The following is a 21,378-nucleotide window of genomic DNA, read 5'->3' on the forward strand; positions in this document are numbered from 1 at the left end:
GGAGTTTTACAAAGTAAACTGATAAGAGAAGATGCTAAAACCATACCAAAAATAAGTGACCTAGAAAAGGCCAGGAAATAGTGGCAGAGATGTTAAAATATGCCACTCTGGCATGCATTCAAGCTTTGCCATCAGATATGTTTCTCAGACTGACCCTACTAGACACAGCTGTAAGTGGTCATTCAAATTGGTGAGTCAAAGGTAGCCAGATATGATACTAGTCTCATGAGTCCTTTGTATGCCACTGGCTAAGAAACTAATTTGCTTTAGCCATGATAGCCCAATTGGCTGCTAGGTTCAAGAGGACTTTTGTCTTGATCTCGATGGAGAAGACTGAATGAGAACTTACACTTGTCCTATGTCATAACCCACAAATGATTTTTAATTCAATAAAACTGAAAGATGGAAAATTTAAAACTAATAAAAAAGACCCTTTAAAAATGTAATGCATATTTAGGTTTAGAATAAAGGTCAAGGAAATATGACTTACGAGAAAAGGCTGAAAGAAGTAGATTGGTCTGGAGAAGAGATGACTGAGGAAGGTTAGAAAGAGGACAGAACAAGGAGCAACAGTCTTAAATTGCAGCAAGGGAATTTTAGTTTTGATATTAGGTAGAACTTTCTTACTATGAGGGTGGTTAAACATTAGAACAGAGTACCCAGAGAGGGTGTGGAATCCCCATCCTTGTAAGTTTTTAAGAACAAGTTAGACAGAAATGTGACTGGGATGGTTTAGTCAGGATCATCCTACATTGAGCAGGGGTTGAACTGGATGACTTCCTGAGATCCCCACTAGTCCTACTTCTCCATGAGTTAAACTGTGGGACATCATTGCTTTAGGGAGTTCTGTAGGCCAAGAGCTTAGCAAAAAAGGCTGAACAAGATATTTGGGAGCTACTGATTCATGTGATAAACAACTGCCTACTATTAGGGCTGTATAGAAAAATGTCCCTAAAAGGGAAAATCATCTCATGGTGTCACCCTGTGAAGTTCCTAACAATTGTGTCTAGTACCATTTGCTGATGAACATAGGATACTGGACCAGATGGAGCACTAGTCTGATCCAGTGTGGCAATTCCTAACTTTATTTAACATTTCAAATGTATATCTGTTTTCAAATTCAGAATCTGTTGGTTATGACCAAGCATTATTACTTGTTAAGACCCTGCCTAAGTCTAGTCTTTTTTTTTAACCTAATGCTTATTTAATCAGTTGCAGCTAATAGCAAATAGAAAAATAAGGAAATTCCTTGAACATAAGTAAGAAGAAAACTTGGCGTACTTCCTTTAAGTTCATCTGATGAGTTTTTCAACACTTTTTAAACTTTTTGATTTGTTTCAAGTTTGTAGATGATCTGGGATCCATCACCCCAGGCAAACACCTCCTTTTCTCTGGGGTTATAATGCATCATTGAATGACTGCCATAACGTTTGGGGAAATGTAGCACAGGTACTTCGTAAGTATTTAAAGCATCCAAGACATTGTACACACATTCTATCCGAGATGTACCTCCATTGGGAGTGTTGTACACAACATAGAGGGTTTTGCAGACCATAAAAGCAGCTTCAGCATTCTTGCTGTTGCATGATGTATCCCAAGTATATTCCACAGCCATGGTGTGATGGTTGATTTTAGTGATGACAAGGTTTCCACCAATGTCTGGTTCTGCATGGATTGCCCATAGTCCTTGCTCATCAATAGCAAGATCTATTTTTGTAGTTGGAAACAGTTCATAAGCTGGCATCTGTCCAGCACCTGGCAGGAGCATTCGGTCAGTTATATTTCTCTTGTGGATGTTGTATTTAATTATCTCATTTAAGGAACCATATCTGTGATAAAATAGGAAACCTTTATATATGACATGGCCAGTTCCCTGCCAATGAGTTGGTAGGATAACTCTCCGGGCTGCTAGCATGTTACTGCTTTCCATGAATGCCCTAATATTTGCAAATTCCAAAATAACATTATTCTTGGATCTGTTTAAGAAATAAATCTTTGGATGATTTTTGCCTGGATCTTTCATCCAAGAGCCATGAGCATCTCCAGTCTTCTTCACTATTTTTAGAGACTTGATACCTGTAAGCATGTTGTCACAGCCTGTAACAAAAGAAATCCAAATGCAAAATAATTATAAAATAAGAATATGTATGCATCCTCTAGATACCCCCTTCTGCATTTCTTTGTCCTTTTTTCATTCAGCAATTAAGGTAGGTTTGAAATGTCAACAAAGGTGATGACAAAGTGGCTGTGGCTAAATATATTTTATGTGGTATAACCAGCATGTTCTGTTTTGAGAACATACTGTACATGCACTAGTGAGCTTTGCTGAGGTGCTGACTGTCCTGACATGTGCTCAATAGGGGTGTGCAAAGTGAGCCGTATTCAGTTCGGATTCAGATTCAACCCAAATCAGGGACAGTGATTTGATTTGTTCGAATCGCTGTTCCTGATTTGATTTGGCCGAATCAGAATCTGAAGATTTGATGCTGATCGAAGAAACAGTGATTCGGACATAGACAGCTTTAAATGCTTTTTCTACATACCTTGAGGTACCAGCATGGCTTGTGAACACTGAGATGCTGGGGCAGATGGACTGTCCCACAGGAGAATGGGGGGGGGGCCCTCCATGTGCTCGGCGGTGAACCCAGAAGTGGACTGGAAGTATTTCCGGTCCACTTCCAGGTCCGCCGGGGAGTGCGCAGTCATGAGAGTACCCCGGGTGCTCCCCCAGATCCAGGAAGCACCAGTCACTGAGCCAGGGGGATACAGGGGGGCCCCCCAGCATGCTCTCCAGGGGACCCAGAATTGGACCAGAAGTACTTCTGGTCCACTTCTGGGTCTGCTGACGAGCATGCTGGGGAGCTTCCCCGCACTTCTGTGGGACACTCCATGAGCTCCAGCATCACAGCATTCATGAGTCACCTGCTACCTTGAGGTATGTAGAAAAAGCATTTCAAGCTGTGTCTATGTCCAAATCACTGAACCTTTCCAAATCTCTCCAAAATGATTTGGAGGGTTCTGATTTGATTAGAAGAGATTAAAGGGTCCTCTGTTCGAGTTGGATTCGGAGATTCAGCCACCAAATTGGGCCGAAGCTCTGCCGAATCGAATCAGGGACCAAAGCTTCTCACAACCCTAGTGCTCAGCACCTCAGTAACACTACTATCTACTCCCAATATGGGAGCAGGCAGGACTCTTCTATCTGGTGTTGTCTTGCACCATACAGACATGCCCTTTGATTCTATTCTTAGTTACCCCAGACTTTTACACAGGCGTAATTTCCTTCTCTTTATTGAGGTTCCTAGCATGAGAGAAGAATCAAACTTTTTAATTATAGAAGGCATGCAGATTAAAGCCTGCCGTCTTGAATTTTACTGCACATACTATCTGCCTCAAGGAAGAGTTCAGTCACTGCCTATAGTTCCTTAAGTAACACAAACACTCTTGTAAAAAATACAGTATCCTAAAAAGAAGCAATAATACAATGACTGCCACACTAGACTATGTTGAATTCCCTTTTCATTACTCCTACAACATGGAGGTGCTGAAAAGTATCCAGATCACAGTCAGGAATTTTCCATCTCTGAAATGTAACCTGACTGGACCAGCATAACAATTCCTGTCATAAACCCTTGGGTTAGAGGCATATCAGGAGTACAAGGAATGTGGCTGATGGAGCAGTATTTTAATTACAGTGGTACAAGATAGGTGCAATATTTGACCACCAGAATTAATGGGCAATTCTAAACTGGCAGCATTTTATGCCCGCTTTGCGCAGATACTACTTGCTATCCAGTACAGAACCTAGGTTCTTTATCAAATGCCCATCTCTTTCCAGCAAACATTTTATTACAATGTACACTCTGCTTGTGTGCCAAAGGAAACAAAGAAGAGATACTCCTTGAAGCTTAAAGAATGTCTTTTAATAAAGTGCAGTCTTTTTTTGCCAAGCACAGCAAGCAATGCCCTAAGGCAGGAAGTTCTGGAAGTGAATGACAAGGAAAAGTCAAAAACAGGCTTTTTTTGGCCCAATCCAAATCTTTTGAAGTCAGTGGAAAGATTCTATTTCCCTCCCAAAAGCAGTTCTTTCTGCACTCATGGATACTGATGCCCCTTACCCAAACACTTTAGGGACTTTAGCTAACACTAAGGTTTGGAGATGATCAGGACCTAGCTATATTTAGAGCTCATCAGACCCCAAAGGCAGTTTATGCTTAATATGAAGGAATGGTACAATCCATTCACAAGCAAAGGGTTGGAAAATCAGGCATGCCTGCTGTGCAGTTAATGAAATGAATGTCAGTCAATTAGAGGTGCACCAATACATCAGTCCAAGATTGGACCAGTACCAATATAAAGAAAATTGACTGTATCGGAAATCGGCCAGATGCGGGCAATAATTTGGCCGATAAATGTCCCTGTGTGCATGCAGCCACAGTGCAGCATGCAGGCAGCAAGGAACACAGCCTGGCAGCATGGAGAGCTGTGTGCAGCTGGTAAGTCTGGTGTGGTAGCAGGGGAGGGGCAGATTAAAGCCCCCTGCAGTGAGGGAGGGAGTGGGCAGGTGCTGCCCAGCTGGGGTGGGGCAGGGCATGGGATGAAGCTGTGGCTCATCGGGGGGGCAGCTCCCACTGCTGTGCACACCCAGGGAGGGCATGGGTGGGAGAGGGGGGGGTGTATGTGCCCCCAGGATCTACACGGGGTGGAGCAGGCAGGCTGCAGTTGCAGGCTGGAGCTGGGGCTGCACCGGGCTCTTTTCAGCTGGGGCTGGGCTCGGGGCAGGGGCTATGGAGGGGGCTGCAGCCAACCCAAATTTCACTGTAGCCACCCCATAGCCCTGCTCACAGCACCACCACTGCACCCAGTGCAGCCCTGGCTCAATGCTCCATCTCCATCCGCATGCTGGGAAGAGCTGGGGCTGCACTGGGCACGTAGCAGCGGTGCTGGCAGTGGGGCTCTTGTGGGGCTATGGAAAAATTTGGGGTGACTGCAGCCTGCTCCATAGCCTCCGCCATGAGTCCTGCCCCCGCTGAGAAGAGCCTGCTGCAGCCCTGGTTTCAGCCCGCCCACCTTGCCCCACACAGATCTGGGGGGTACATCCCCCCGTGCCTTCCTGGGGTGTGCACAATGGTAGGAGCTTCCCCCCACAACAAGCTGCAGCTCTGTCCTGCACCCTGTCCCACCCTGGCTGGGCAGTGCCCGCCTTCACCCCCCCCCCCCCCCCCCAGAGTGGGCGTTGATTTGACCCAGCCATGCCCTTTCCTTCCCCACTCCCCGTCTAGCACAACAGACTTACCAGCTGCACACAGCTGCATCAGAAATTGGGTCGATATCAGCCAATATGCCTCCTTAAAATCGGCTATCGGTGTCAGCCCCCAAAATCTCTATCGGTGCTCCCCTACAATTAATGAATCACACTCATATCAAAAGTGGGAACAACACGGGACTTACAGTGTACCCCTCAAAAATATCTTGGAAAGTTTTGTGCAAAACATGCTACTAGAGAATAGTAGAGAAGCAGTTTTGCTATAAGTTGGATCACTGTTTTTTTAACAGATTTTTTTAAGTGCTTTAAAATCTACATTTTATAGTTTTGCCATTGCCATAATATTTGGCCTTCAGTAACTAATTATAATAAAATAGCAAATAACTCATAGCTTTGCGTTTAAATACCAACGTGAGCTAAGAATTATACAAGCCGCGGAAAGCGTATTCTACAGGGAACTGGGCACCTAAGGAACAAGCCTCCAAACATTGACTATGCTGTTAAATCATGGAATAAATAATGGACATGCCAATAGATGCATACAATTTTTTTATTTTTCCCTTCCTTGGGTGTTGGCTATAGCCAAAACTTAGGATTTTGACTGTGGTGTACCAGTGCTTCTACCGGGGCTAAAATACCTGGAAGTTCCTGGGTAGAGGATCTTGCCTCTCCACTTAGGGTCAGGCTGATCAACAAATTTGGGATCAAAGAGGATTTTTATATCACAGCCAGATTAGCTTGGACTTTCCCTTCTATAGCAGGGGGACATGATCCTCTTCCTTGGATTTCCTGAGCCTGTTTTAACAAACGACTTCCTGTCCTTGCAACAGTAGGTCATTGAGAGTGTCCCCCTGCCTTACCTGTGGCAAGATATGGTATTCTAGCTGTTATGGGGCATTGTGCCTGGTACTTGTGCAAGAGGGTTGTTCCTGCAGTTTTAAGAATATGTTAGACCAGCGGAGCTCAGTCTTTTGCTTGCACAGGCCGGATGAGTGGCTTGGGGCCAGTTCATGGGCCAGATCGGGCACTGTGCCACCTCCCTCAGCCCCACACCAGCTCCAGCTGGCTCCTGTGTCCCATGATCAGGCCCAAAGCCACATCTACGCACAGATCCAGCATGCTGTCCAGCTTGCAGGACTCCTCACAGGTCCAGAAATTTGGCAGCGGGGAAGTGGTAATTACTGCTACCACTTCCTCTGCTACCAAAGTTTTGGACTCCTAGAGACATCTGTGGGCCAGGGAGCATGGCTCTGTAGACTGGATCTGGGCTGCAGACCAGGGGCTGAGCACAGCTGGATTAGGTAAACACTAGTATAGGATGGTTTAGATAGTGATGATCCTGCCTTGAACACAGGGTTGAGCTCAGTGACCTCCTTAGGTCACTTCCAGCCCTTCTTTTCTATAGTTCCTTGATTGCAATGCCCTACAAAAATACAATTAGCCTATGTAAATCAGTTACCATTGAGGATAATTTTAAACATACAAGAATGCTTAAAGGTGAGAAACTTTCCTCCTCCCATGACTCTTAGAAAAAAATAATTTTCAGGTCTCAAGGAACGTGACCGAACATTTTACCATCCCAAGACCAAGGAAGAAATAAACTGTGACATTCAGAGCAGTGGAAAATGGCAGAGGAGGAAGCTGAACAATTATAGAGCAAATGGTAGTATTATTACCACTACCACTTTAACCCTTTGCTAACAGCTTGCTGGAAAAGATTAAGGGGGGGGGACCCTTAGCTGATTAAAACTAAATATAACTCCTTTGACCTCAGTGGAGCAAGGAAGATTTACATCAGCCTAGAATGTGTCCTGTAGCTTTCTGGAAAGATTTTCATCACTATTTTTAATAATCTGTTTTGTTTTTCCAACTTCATGCTGTTTCTGATTGGCAATGAAATAGGTTAGAAGACAACCTAAAATTTCCAATACATCACTACAATGCATACAATCCATCAGTACATTTCATAAGAGCAAAATACTTCTTAAGGATGACATTTTAGAGGGCAGGAATTTTCAAATAAAACATAAAATGTATATGTGTTCCATATTAGTACTTCTTTTCAAACTCACCATTGAAATTTGCATTCATGTAAGTCAGTAAGTGACACTGAAATACAGATAATATGAAAAAATACAAAAAATTATGAGTGGATTAAGTAATTTTATCTCAAAAATTACCTTTTGGACCAAGGCTCTGTCCAAAAAAATAAAAGATACTTAATTACTTGACAGAGCTGCAACAAATTGAGAGAGACTGGTGTTTTCTGGGACTTTGTGTAAGAACAGACACAATGCCTGTGGTCCAGAAAAACTGTTTCCAAAAAGATCAATTTAACATGTAACAGAGTCTGTATATAAATGAGAGGATTACATTTTCTCTCTATTTTTGATGCACTTTTGTCTGTGGAAAGACCAATGTTTATGCATTCAGCATTTGCAAATATCAAAAACATATGCTTATACTTCATGTTGTATCAGAATAAATGTGTTAGAGGATTTGTTCTCAAAGATAGAAATTTGAAAAGTAATCAGTTCTTACTTGCATTAAGCACAATCTTAATTTTCCTTCTTTCTTCTGCTTCTTCAATTTGTTGCTGTTCTACTAGGTCTTCATCTACTTCTACACATGCATCAGAGTCTCTCCCAGAAGCAAAATAGTCAATGTCCCTTTGAGCTCTCTCAACTCTTGTTAACAAATGCTCCACTTCATTTTTAAACTCAGTCTTATAAACATTCAGTCCCTCTAGGCGTGATATTATCCTCTTTGAGAAGTCCCGGAATTCTTCTACATAATCCATTATATCTTGGTTGCATTTTTCCAGCCTGTTCTTGAGTTAGAATACAAAATACATATATATCTAACTGCAACTGTGCATATTTTGTACAGATAGGAAGTCAAATCATGATTAGTTAACAAACAAACAGAACAATACTGGACATTCTGTCTAGTTGTCTCTCCTACCCCCTTTAAAATTAATTCATTATCTCTTGGCATTTGTGTGCATGAAGAGAACATGTTTCACTGTCAGTAAAATTCATAGTTTTTATTAAATATATATATTTCCTGTGACATGAAGGCAGACGGCCAAATGTTCTGCTTGGCTTCCACCTGTGGAAGTAATTGGGGGTTCAGAACAGGGAAATGACTGATGATTTTTCTTCCAAAAGCTGCTTAAAATCCCCTCTTTAGGAGCTCTAGTGAGTCAGTCTCATAAGAATGTGCACACAGGCATAGTTGCTGCTGGAGTCAGGAAGCATTAACATTTTATATAAAGATCTTCTGCTAATCCATCAGATATCTGATCTGAGTTAACATTACTGTTTCTCTTCTGTCATATAAAAGAGAGATTGAAATTTGACCTCCCAAATCTATGGTTGGGAAGGAGGTTATGTGAAAAGCGTGAAGTAAAAATATGAAAAATGGGGCAATCAAGTTGATATTTTGTCAATATACAAAAGACCTGCGTGTTTCTATAGCCATCAGTACCAGTACGCTTTGCATTTTCAAAAGTTATTTTGGGTGCCTAAGTGGAGATATAGGCAGACAAGGTTCCTTGGGTGAATTTGATATCTTTTATTAGACCAACCCAAACAGTTGGAGAATAGTTATTAAGCAAGCTTTCGAGTTCAAAAACCCTTTGTCAGGCTAAGGAAGTTTCAGCAGTTGGTGTGTGCTCTTCCTGGATGGAAGTGGAGATATCAACTTTTCAAGAAGGACTGAATAGTCATCCTCTAAAACTCAGGATTTGAAGGTGGGCATGGACTGTGGGGTTTTTTGCATTTTTCTGTAGTGACAGGGAGGGGGGAAGGGGGCAGGGAGGAGAGGGAAGGGGAACCTTGGATGTCTCAAGCGTATTTTTCACAGCCCTTGCAACAGCAGCCATTTACAGTACCCTCATTCCCCTGCTTTACCAGTGGTAAGTGAGGGTGCTCTTCATGTTTTAGAGCGATATGCCTTGCAGTTGTTGAACAGGTTTGTCTGTATAGTTGTAGGAATAGGTTAAACAAGGACTGATTTAGGATGGTTTGGATAAGGACCATCTGCCTTGAGCAGGGGATTGGACTAAATGACATCTTGAGGCCCCTTCTACCCCAAGTTTTCCATGATTCTGTATTTCAAATTGGGCATCCAAACCTGGAACCCCCAAAATTGTCAGTCACTATGAAAATTGTAGAGTTCTTTACTTGGGTCAAACTTCCTAACAGAGTAAGTGATGAAAGAGGAAGAGATTTAAGTAGACAGTTCTTATCGGTAGCTCTCAAAGTACAAAATATTGTTATTTTAGATGGAGAAACTGAGGTGTGGATGCAAAATGATTTGTCTGAAGGGTTATAGCACTAGTAGCAAAGCTGGGAACATAATACTGATTTCCTGAGCCCTAGGCTAATCTTATATCCTTAATTTTATGCTGTGCTACGTCCTATGCATGTTAAAGTTGATAAACATGTGCAAGCATCCAAGGGAAGACACCTAAGAGTGGAAGCCTAATCAGGTAATACACTAGGTTTTCAGCTGTAGAACCCAGCTTGAATTTCAAGCTTTCCATTTTGAGCTGTTCTATGACTGAGGAATAAATAGCCTTACAATGGGAATAATGCCTATGTGTTCCGCTTTATTGTTGATATTTTGTAGGTTTATGTCTGGCCTGCTCATTTAATATTTTATGCTGATTATTCAATGGGTTAAGTTACATATTTACATATAACCATAACTTCCTATGCCTTTTTTATTTTTAATTATGTTGGTATTTTATTGTTTTATTATTAAAATCTTTGGTAGGTGTATTAAATATGGTTTGTGTTCCAGGCATAACAAGGTGATTTCATCCATGTACCCTATTTGCTTCTGTCTTCCTCTTTAATAGTCAGTATTCATTTCACTTTTACTGCATATACAAAGAATACTGAAGAAACATAGTTTCTTCCCCAAATTCTCCTCTTCTTGATATACCCCCAAAACATACACGAGTCTTCCACACAATCCTCCTTGCCTACCCAAGATTCCCTACTAGCAACCAATCCATTTCCCCAAAGCTCCTGCCTCCCTGCCTACTCTTCCTTACCTCCTTGTTCACTGTTTTCTATACCTGCCCCTTAAGGGAAACATGCAGCCGCTTCTTATATAATTACATGGAAGCAAAATATTTTTCTAATCTCCCAGACTGCATGGGATTATTTCAATCTCTTCCAAAGGTGCAAATATACTTAAAGTTTTAAAAAATTAAATTCAGCTAGAGATAAAAACTTATAAAGCTTTTTTAAAAATCTTGTATGTGTACATTAATCATTGGCACCTAGCCTACTGGTGACAATAAGAAATGTAATTGTCCTGGGATTTATTGTAAATTTAAATATTTGCACAGACTTTTTTTTTGTGCAAAATGTAATTGATTCGGTTGCATCGATGTGGTAGCAGAATTTGGCTCTTTATAATGAAATAAAGATATAACATTATGAAATTATGTCATATGATTGATAATAGTATGATAAAATAATTACAGTTGTAAGTTTTATCAGCTACATTTATTCATTTTGTTTTCCACAAGGAGAAAAATGCTTTATCTGACTAATAACTAACTTAAAAGCTGTTAGCATATACAAAAACATTAAACAACTTTCAATTTCATCTGCAGTTATACAATATTTCTGTGGTCCACTTATAACGATAGCACTTACCTCTAAAGATTGAAAACGCCGATCGATGTAATGCATCAGTGCTGCATCTTGCATTACATATTGGGCTTCTCCCACGATACTTGTGAAAAGTGAAACTAACAAGAATCTTAGTTGCAGGTTTGCCATTGTTCATGAATTTTTACAAAAAAATAAAGAAAAGCTATAAAAATTAACTTAATTGTTGCCTGATACTATGGTGTGAAAAAAGTGGCTAAAAATACTGAGGGTATGTAAATTAAAGATTTAAAATGGCTGTTTAAGCTTCTGCAGCCTATCATTAAAAAATGAAGTTGTGCAATGCACTGAGCTGAATGCGTTTATTTCTAAAAGCCAGATGAATGCTTTCCAGCTTGTGAGCCTGTAATCAGGCCCAGATGTTCAGAACTGAGTTACATAAAGCCTTTAGGCCAAATTATATTAAATAAAAACAAACCAAAAAAATCCCCCCACATCTGCCTTCCTAAAACCAACAACAGCACAATGGGCCAGATTCCCAGCTAGTGTAGATTATTGCAGTCAGTGAGACTTTGGTGAATGTACTTAGTGAATATCGGGTCCATAATATCTGTACTGGTAGTTTTGAACAATCACAGTGGTTACTGTAGCAAAGTTTAAAATAGTGTTTGTACTTTTGTATTTATTTATTTACACATATGTTCATACCAGAACCGAAGATGATAGATGAGTACAGAAGAACTTTGTCTGTTTTGTCTATTGGGTTTTATACTGCTGCCCATTACCATAAAATCTGAGAGTGTTTGGACATCAAATCTTCAGCCATAGTGAAGCGCACTATGGATTTGATTGTCTCTCTATCTTCAGAGTAAAAATCTTTACTTGTGTAACCCAGATACACCCAGGGGTATGCCCTGTCCTCAATTGGATGGGATAGGTGGGCAGGCAACAGTGCTGTGAGAGGAATGCTGACTCAGGTACAGATCCCTCTATTCTCTATAGTGCCACACCACACAAAAGGTTCTTAACTATATACAGAAGTTATTTAACATATAAAGATTTATAAGTGTGTGTGTGTGTGTATCCTAAAGCAATAAATAATAGTAGAGAAAATTAACTACTATACACTCTTATACATACACATACTTATAACTATATTCAGGAATGGGGTTGCATAGGGTAATCTTTGAGAGCAGCCTTCTTACCCAGGACCCTGAGATCCTTAAGGTAAGCCACTAGGCCCACAGGGCAATCCCATGCAGGCCTCCAGCAGGTAAGTACCAGATTCCCAAAATAATACTCAACAAATTAAACAACAAGAAAAATAAACTCCAAAAGAAAATAACCTTAAAATTATTCATCAGCTAAAATATAACATAACTCACACAGTACAATCAGTTTACAAAATATTAAGTGCAGTTCCCCATTTTGCAGGGTGCACTCTCACCCAATTCTCTGAAAGGAGGGGTCTGAGGGGGGTTTCTTTTCTCCATCCCCTCCCCTGAGAAGCCCCTATTCCCTGAACTCACAGTTGTCCTGAGAGGAGATGCGGTAGGCTTGTTTCGCCGCCCCCACCCCCACCTCGTGTGGACCAGGCTGCTGCTCTGGCAAGCTGCAAGGGGTTCCTTCTTTGTAGGCTGGGGTCCAGCCCTGGACACCTCCAAGGCCTTGCCTTCTGTCGAGGCAAGGGGTGGGGCTCAGCCCGCCTTTTCTGGGCCCAGGTCCAGTGTCCCTGTAGGAGGAAAGGGACTGGTGATTCTCCAAGAGCGCCTTACGGCAGGTGCCCCTTGATGAGGCCCGAGCAGTCTTTCACCGCTCCCAGGGCTGAGGCTCTGTGCACTGAGGTATGCACCACGTGGGGCCTGAGCAGGCTTTCCCTGCTCCCAGGGCTGAGTGTAATATATTTTCATGCACTAAATCAAGACTCACATGCCTACATGCATGCTGGAGGGAGGACAAAGGATTAACTTGTATGGGTGAGAAAGGAAACTATAGAGGTGTCTGTTTACAAAAAATGCCAAGATGTGTATTATTCTGAAAAACAGCAATACTGCTGTGGTGATAGGTTAAAATATAAGAGGACATGTCCAGTGCCTGGAACATCTTTTTCTTTAAATCTGCGAGGTTATAATGGCCATGTACCTGTCTTCAAGAAGAACTTCCTCCTCCTCCAAAAGAAAAACTCTGAAATCCAACAAATTGAAATAATGTAAATTAAAGTATTTAAGAAGAAAAAGAAAACCCTATTTCAAATGTAGCAGGTGCACCGGCTGCAGCACAGCTTGCGTGCAGCTTGCCAGCTCGAACAAGACGCTGAGCCATTAGTGGAATTTCTTCCACCAATCAGGAGAGTGTGCCCCCCCCCTTCTACTGATTGGTGCGTTTACAATCTGGGGGCAGAGCTCCTGGGAGGAGGGGTCCCAGTGAGGTTTTCATGCCCCTCACTCGGATTGGATGTTTTGTGATCCAGGGTGGAGCCCCAGATAGCTAGAAAAGAATAGCATATTTGTCCAGGAGACCAGACCAGCAAGGGACGAGAAGAAGAGCGGAGCCGAGAAAAGCTGGGGAGAGCTGCCCCAGTGGACGATAGCCCTAGGCTTCTGAAGATGGCTTTGTGGTTTACTGTCTTTTTTCATGTCCCCAAAATAATATAAAAATGAGAATAGTATTGGTCTGTGGAGTTTTATTCCAGAATTGGGGGACAACCTGGAAAAGTAATGTAGTGTCACTCTAGTCTTCAAGGTGAACCAAATATCCTGAGGTTGGGGCCAAGAGCCTTCAAGCTTTTTTTTTTTCTCTGACACATAATAACCATCATAATGTCTTCACAGAAACTGTCAGAACATGAATTATATGTGGACCACTTTCACTCACTGATGCATGAAGAAACAAGAGAAAATATATTACATGAGTCTTCTGCAAATTGGATCATCCTCCATGTTGAAACCAGGAAGAGCAGATTATGACTGAAAGCACTATCCTCAATCTAAATAAAAGTAGACACTTGATATCATACTCCCTGGTATCTTGTTTCAAATAAATTTGTAAGCTGGCACATCCTCCAAAAATAAGCAATCGGCCTCTTGGGAAGTTGGCTATACTATAGAATACCATAATGGAATTCACATGCATAATTATTTTCTGTCTCCTACAGTAGACTATTTAGTAACTATAACCACAGATACTAAGGGTGTTGTTACATATTACAATTTGCACATGCTAATTCTGGTGCCACCTTAGTCGGGGGGCACATGCTCCCCCCCAGCAACCAGTCAGCAAGCAGAGGACCCCGCAGAAAATCCTCACTGACTGGGGGGGGGGGGGGGGGGGGGGGGAGTCCTTCCACAGCAAAACTCAGCGGGCACTTCCAGAAGTGGCTGCGGTGCTACATCTGGTGCTCCCACTCCCTGTCTGGTGCTCGTGGGAGGGGCACTTGCACTTCCACCTGCCCTCCCTGCCCATCGCATAAGTGGGGAGTGTGGCCAATCAGGGGGTGCACCAGCACTCTCAGGGGGTGCATGTGCACCCCCATGCACTCCCTACACATCCCCACTGCAGTGGTGCAACCTGGGATACTAGGGACCCACAAATTTCTGGGATTGGCCCCATGGAGCAAACTAATATTACTGCAACCTGAGCTGCTTAACACCAGCTGGAGGTAATCGTCTCCCAAGGAGGTATAACTGAGATGCTCAGAGGGCACTTAGCTCCTCTTTTCCTGTCTTAATGCATCTTAAGATGTGTCTTAAGATCATTTAACAAGTAGGAAAGGTAACATCTAATAACACGCTAACTGAAGTGGCAGCTCTATCAGAGGAGAAACGGTTTTATACTTTCAATGATAATGAGGTGGTCCTCCATACTTCACCAGAGTCAAACAAACAAATAAGAACAAGCTTTCATCATTCTCAAAGCATCATTCTATCTTCTTGTTGTATGAATCCTAAATGCTCACAGGAAATAAAACAGTAATAAGCTTGATCTCAGAAGAGCATTAGTTCCCTACTTTAAAAGCAGAGTACAAATGACTAATTCTTTCTTTCCCTTTATTCTAACACAAAGGAGGTTCAAAATATGCCATGTCAACCTGAAACAGGCTCTATATAGTTAAGCATGCTTTATAAGAAATTGAGTTGTCCGATACCTTCTGGTGTTAGTGCTTCAGATTTACCCAATATCAGCATCAATTGAAAAAGCAGGAGCTTCCAAGGGAAAGATTTGCAAAGCAGACAGATGATCATCCAACTATACTTTCACTAAACATGCTAAACTGGAACTATGATCTTTACCAGATGCAGCCTACAGGAAGAGAATCCTCTAGGCTGTGGCTGAAAAATGAGTTTTGTATTTCCTTTCTTCTATTGTTCTCCTTGTTCGAACACCTTTTCTTAGACATATACTATCTTTTAGCTACCGTACATTACTATGACAACACTGAGGCCCTGTACATGCATAGACTGGGAAGATGGTCCATGCCCCAAAAAGCTTTCTCCCCTCGCTCCCTAGCCATCCCCTTTTTTCAGTGCTCTGCCTTTTGAAAAGGTTCTTTACTGCTGCCATAGCTACATTACACCAGTTAGAGATTTGCAGATGGGTCTCTGAGAAACAAGAGAGAGGAATGCACCTGCTTCTTCTTTTTTTTTTAAGAATATGCCCACCAATCTGCACCTTGCTCTTCTGAGGGCAATGTGTGTTTCCCTTGTCAATTCTTTTTCCTCTCAGTATGTACCACAGCTTTTTTTCATCATTTAGTGTCATCTTTGCTTTGCTTGTTGTTCAGGTTTTTAAGAAAGTGTAGATGTTTTCTGCCCCGTATTTGCATTTATATTTTTGGTCAATGACGGGCAAAAATAGGCTACTTGTTATAGGGTACCATGTTTCTGTTATCCACTAAGTCATTACCAACTTGAGCTGTTCTGCCTGGTCTTCTACACAATGGGTATCTATCAATATTTCCAAGTGTCTCCTCTCTAAACTCCTTTGGATATTTCTTCAGACATTGATGATTTTCCATGCATGGTGCATTTGGATTCAATCCTCGACACGGTCCATGAATCATACATCTTGTCACAATGATCTTTGCTCAACAGGCAATGTACTGATGTACAATCAAATGTTTGTTTTAAAGTTCTGGTAATGCTCGTTGTTCCGATTCATCATCAAATCCCATAGATACTCTGGAAACAGTCTTCTTGGAGGCAGAATCACTTTACCCTTATGACAACAGCTCTGGAATTGGCCATCTGACAGTCTTTCAGCTTGGAAGTTTAAAGAGTTACAAAATTGGCACACCATGTTCATCAATCCACAACTATGTTCCTCAGTCTCGTCTTCAGTGAATCTATTGTTCTCTACTTTTTCAGCCTTTCTTCTATTGCCTCTGCAAACTCTTTGCCTTTCCATTGCATGACTTCTCTGATGTCCTCTTTGCTCATTCATTTCATTTTGTCTTACTCTTGCCATTCTTTCTGCATTTAATTGCCATCTATTCTCTGCTTCACCTTGGTAAGAGTGTTATGGGTTAAAGTAAGGGTGTTAAGGGACAATTTTTGCTTGGATACCAAGAGTACACCATAACTAATTGAAATCAATCACTAAAAGTCCACAAAAGTGAATGCAAATATGTTTTTTGAGTGTGACAGATAGAATGACAAAGGCACATGAAACAAATTATTATAGAGAATAATTGACGAAGAATACTGAGCTTTGGAGAAGTTCCAAGGTTCTTTTCCAGTTTTTTATCAGTGTAGATATATGACTTCAAATGGGGTTACACTGGAGTAAAACTATACTACAGCAATACGGTTAGATCTAAAACTTCCTATTGAGGTTACTTACTATACCATGTTGCAGCTATGCCTGTGCTTCCATGGGTCAGAGAGGGCCTAACTGATAACTGATAGACATGTCCTTTGAAAGGGCACAAGTAAGCAGGCATGTAAAAAACCCATTGCTTATGTCACATGAGCCACTTTTCTTTGCTCCGTGATTCATGATGTTGGTAAGTTCAATAGAAGAATGCTGCATCAAGTGCTCTGATCCAAATGTTAACCCCCCACACTCATTAACCCCCAGGCCAAATAGGAAAGCCACCTATACTATTTATTTCTTAACATAATCCATGCATAAAATGATATTTACTCATAATATGTAATCTGGCTGAGAGCAGGTCTGTAGTTTTCTCCAAAATTCTGTGTTAATGCTATATACCTGGGGTGCCCAATCCCTCACCTGTGGGCTAGATTCAGCCCATGAAGCTGTATCATCTGGCCTGTGGAGCTCCCCAAGGGTCTGGAAATTTGGTGGCAGGGGAACAGTGGAAACATTGCTCCATTGCTTGCTGCCAAATTTCCAGACCCGTGGGGAGCTTCATGGGCCAGATTGCACCAGTATATGGCCAGATCCTGGTAAATGGGGTCAGGCTGGTGAGTGTTTAGATCCGGGTGCACAAGACTGGGCCGGCATCCATGGACCAACATCACATGCTGACCTGTGTGGGATCCAGCCCATGGACCAAACCTGTGCCACTCATTTGGTTTGCAGGGTTGGAAAGTTGAGCACTACTGATGTATACATTAAACCATGATTTTTTCTGTAGGATTGGTGAATAGACTGAGCCAGAGATTTTATCTGAATTGCAGCTTTCTATATTAGTACCGTGTTTTTTAAAGCACTAAGCATACATACATTAGAGTGGTTCTGCTAGTAAGCCTGATGCATCAGTAGAATTATCTTTCTAGTTCATTGGTGCTTTAGTTCTTTGTTTTTCTTATTTCATGCTCATTAATAAAATGTAACTATTATAAACAAGGCAAAGGGTAAATATTAATTGTATATGGAATCATGCACAAAGCAGCGGAATTTTGTTTTTCATTTCAGTGTAGAGGGATCTTGACAGCTCTGAATTTATGTATAGCAATCCAATACAGTAATTCTCCTTCAGCTCTGATAAGTTATAATAGCATTTAGTAGAAAGAATATACACCTGTCCATTTATTAATCTTGTTCAAACTAGTGTTTGCTGTCCATCTGCTTGCTTGCATTTTGTAGGAGCAACAGCAAAATACTTCAAATGTTTGTAGGAGCTATATCCATGACAAAGATATCTAATAACAGTAGTCTTAAAAAAGGGGAATGCTCCAAGCCTGAGACTAGGCTCTATTGCTTTCTGGCAGGTAAATTTCAGTGACATGAGTGACTGATGTTTTATTACATTTGTATCCCAAAATGTGTCTTCCTTACTAGGGCTGTGCAAAGCTTCGATCCCTGATTCGATTTGTTAGAGATTCGGCTTGATTAGGTGGCCGAATCTCTGCATCTGAATCGAATCAGAGGACCCTTTAATCTCTCTGAATCAAATTGGAACCGTCTGAATCAATTCAGAGAGATTCAGAAAGATTCAGATTCAGACATAGATACAACTTTAAATGTTTTTTCTACATAGCTCTAGGTAGCAGGCAGCTTGTGAATGCTGTGATGCTGGGGCACATGGAGCATCCCACAGGAGTGCGGGGGGCTCCCCAGTGCACTCAGCAGCACACCCAGAAGTGGATTAGAAGTGCTTCTGGTCCACTTCTGGGTCCACTGGGGAGCACGCAGGGGGCCCCCCCTGCACCTCTCCGGCTCAGTGACTGGTGCCTCCTGGGTCTGGGAGGGGGCACCTGGTGTCCCCCCATGGCTGATCACTGTGTTGGCGGGGCACAGGGTGGTCCCCCAATGTCAGAAGTCAGTTTGAAATCCATTCCCAGAGCCAAACATGATATATCCAGTGTGGTATTCACAAGGAGGATAATATGCTTTGCATTAAAAGAGAGCAAAGCATGGTCTGATTGCTGGGACTTGCTGGCTTCCACTGGGGGGCTCTCATGGCTTTATAATTGGAAAGCAGACTTATTCTACTGAAGTGTAAATTTAAAACTGTCTGAGTTAGATAAGAATGTCTTTGGTGATATCTTTTACTAGACCAACTGTATAGTTGATAGAGAACTTAGACAAACTTTTTGGCACAAGGTACCCTCCCTCAGGTCTGAGAAGGAAGCAGACACAGTTTGAACTAGGTAATAGATAAAATAATGGCTTGTGTATAATTCCATATGTAAATAAAAAGAGATAAAATATAGTGAGAAATGTGGTTCAAAATGATAAAAACAAAACATGTATCTGTTCTTTGTTAAATAAATCAGTTATGTAAATCAGTTGCCAGTATGTTTCAGAAATAGGCAAGTGTATAAACAGTCTTTCAAGAGATGTACATTTCTTCTAGATTGTGGGCGTTCCCAACACACTCTGGGATGAACATAATTCAGGAATGTTTACTCCCTTGGAGGAAGTATTAGTTGTCTCACAGAATCAGGCCTTTAAAGAAAAGCGCAAGATCAAGATGCATGTTTATTTTACCTTAACTGGTTTATAATTCAAGCTGTTTGAATAATTCATAATCAGTAATGTATCACTGAATTTCACCTGTAAACAGATTGTGACATTCTCACGACTTCCTTTTTTGAAATTATTCATGAAGAATTTGTTATGCATCTGGTTCATTGTTTTGTAGAGTATAGTCTATAGAAATACAGGTCATGTTGTATAGTTACAAAACTCAGTATTGATTCTTTTCCCTGTACTTAGGGTGCTGACAGACTTGGAAACCCCCTGCCTCAAAATCAAAATGTGCTCTACCGGAAGTAGCAGCATGTTACTTCGACCTGGTTCCACAGTATCTGTATAGATCAGGCACTTCAGCGTGGCTTTTCGGGGCTTTTAGCTAAAGTTGATTCAATCAGCTATTAGATAAAAGCACCAAAAAAGCCCCACTAAAGCGCCGGATCTCTACAGACGTTGGGAAAGCTGGGTGTGACTAAGGCACTGCCTCTTCTGGGTATGCTCTGGGCTCGGCAAAGGAGCACACCAAGTTTAAAGCGCTGGTTTTATTCCCCCCTCCCCTCCCCCCCCATTTGCAAGCAGACTAATGACTAACCTTTAAAAAACCACATTTGTTTTAAAGCATGTAAAATTCATAATTCAAAATTTCTTCTAGCATTGGCTATTATGCCATTTGAAATTTATGAATATTCATGCTCATGGTTTACTTTTGGTAACTAGTCACTGCAGTAAACCTTAATACTTAGATCAGTTTTTTTTTCAGATGGGATGCCATGGGATTATTAGCTCTGTTATGTGTCCAAACACCTACAAGATCCACAAGATAAGCCCAGATATTTCAAAAAAGAAACCATAGTGTCAAAAAATTCTGACCCGTTGTGGTCTTTTTGAGTTCTTTGCAACAGAAGAATTTCTCTATTTTTTCCTGTATCAAAAAACAAGTGAAAACTAAGAGCTGGCACTTTCTAAGGGGTGCCTTGAGTCTAACAAGAGGAACGTTGAATCCAAAAAGGTTGAAAATCACAGTATTCACAGATATTTGCGGAAAGTGAACACCCGAGGGGCATGAACATAGTAAAAAATTGTTTAAAATCGAAAAGAATATTCACAGAGTGTTTTGTAGTGTTCCTACAGTTCAATTCATAGCTTTATTCTTGGAAAGCCAAATGTGCTTTGTATTATGTTTATTTTTTAAATGATTCAAAAATATGATTCATGATTTTTTGCCCATTTAGTATTAGAGCTTGCTTGAAATAAAAAGCTTTCTCTAAATTTCGGGGTTGTAGGACACCAGCATGGTGTAATTGCAGCATATTTCAACATGGTATTTCAGTTTGTATTGCACTAAAATGATTCATTCAGGATTTGTATGTTTATAAGTTGCAATTGAGAGATGGATTTTTGTACCTTTTATTCTCTCTCCAAGGTCAGAGTTATTCCATGAAAATGTTGATGTTTCTGATCAGGTTGCCTTGAGTCAGACTACAATGACTCAGAAGGTGTATTATCTATTAAACTTAGGTGTTTGAAAAGGTAACCTATTTCTTTTTTGAAAAACAGCTTCTAAAGAAGCCAACAGGCTATGATTAGCAGTTATCTCTGTGCTGTCATTGCTGCACTGAATTCAGTCTTCAGGCTCTGTTCTATTGCCAACAAATTATCTATGTCCAAGAGAAGGTCACATGTCTTACATCTGTGCATGGCATATACAATTCTGGAGCTTTGTTTCAAATGTATTAAATCCCCACCCGTTGGTTCCTCGTAGTTCTATTGTGCTTGGAAGAGCTCATTGCACAAAGATATGCATATTATATTTTGAGGTCCTGACATTTATATTCCAGTGAATGACCAAAGCTCCTCATGAGAATGTGCAGGTTTAAGAGGCTTTTCTCAGGAATAAAATAGAATGTCTGTCTTGAAAGAAGAGGAAAAAATGGAATTGCTCTAAATAAAAACTATATAGGATCATAGAATACATGGGGAAAATCTGTAGGATCTCTAGTACTTAGCAGACACTGTAACTCCTGTAAGTAGCTGTTTGTGTTCACTGATTAAAAAAGAAAGTTAATTGCTTTCATCATGGCCTTTTACTGGATTGTC

General features: G+C 41.2%; 1 protein-coding gene across 1 annotated transcript; it reads right to left on the reverse strand.

Annotated features, from left to right (window-relative positions):
• Positions 1 to 689: 689 nt before the first annotated feature.
• On the reverse strand, positions 690 to 11,246 carry OLFML1 (olfactomedin like 1). The gene is made up of 3 exons (XM_006027947.3): positions 10,945 to 11,246; positions 7,808 to 8,096; positions 690 to 2,097 (listed from the first exon to the last, which is right to left on the reverse strand). The coding sequence occupies exons 1-3, from the start codon at positions 11,068 to 11,070 to the stop codon at positions 1,319 to 1,321; spliced, it is 1,194 nt and encodes a 397-aa protein (XP_006028009.1). The 5' UTR covers positions 11,071 to 11,246; the 3' UTR covers positions 690 to 1,318.
• Between the last annotated feature and the right edge of the window lie 10,132 nt (positions 11,247 to 21,378).

This window comes from Alligator sinensis, unplaced genomic scaffold (assembly GCF_000455745.1).
Source record: "Alligator sinensis unplaced genomic scaffold, ASM45574v1 scaffold1072_2, whole genome shotgun sequence".
Lineage (NCBI taxonomy): Eukaryota > Metazoa > Chordata > Crocodylia > Alligatoridae > Alligator > Alligator sinensis.

What these genes read in the sequence shown, in the direction of transcription:
- OLFML1 (XM_006027947.3), bottom strand. Translation starts at nt 11,070, where the DNA reads ATGGCAAACCTGCAACTAAGATTCTTGTTAGTTTCACTTTTCACAAGT. An exon ending in GGCGTTTTCAATCTTTAGAG is followed by an intron (nt 8,097 to 10,944) that starts GTAAGTGCTATC and finishes TTCTAACTCAAG; the next exon opens with AACAGGCTGGAAAAATGCAA. An exon ending in TAAGATTGTGCTTAATGCAA is followed by an intron (nt 2,098 to 7,807) that starts GTAAGAACTGAT and finishes CTTTTGTTACAG; the next exon opens with GCTGTGACAACATGCTTACA.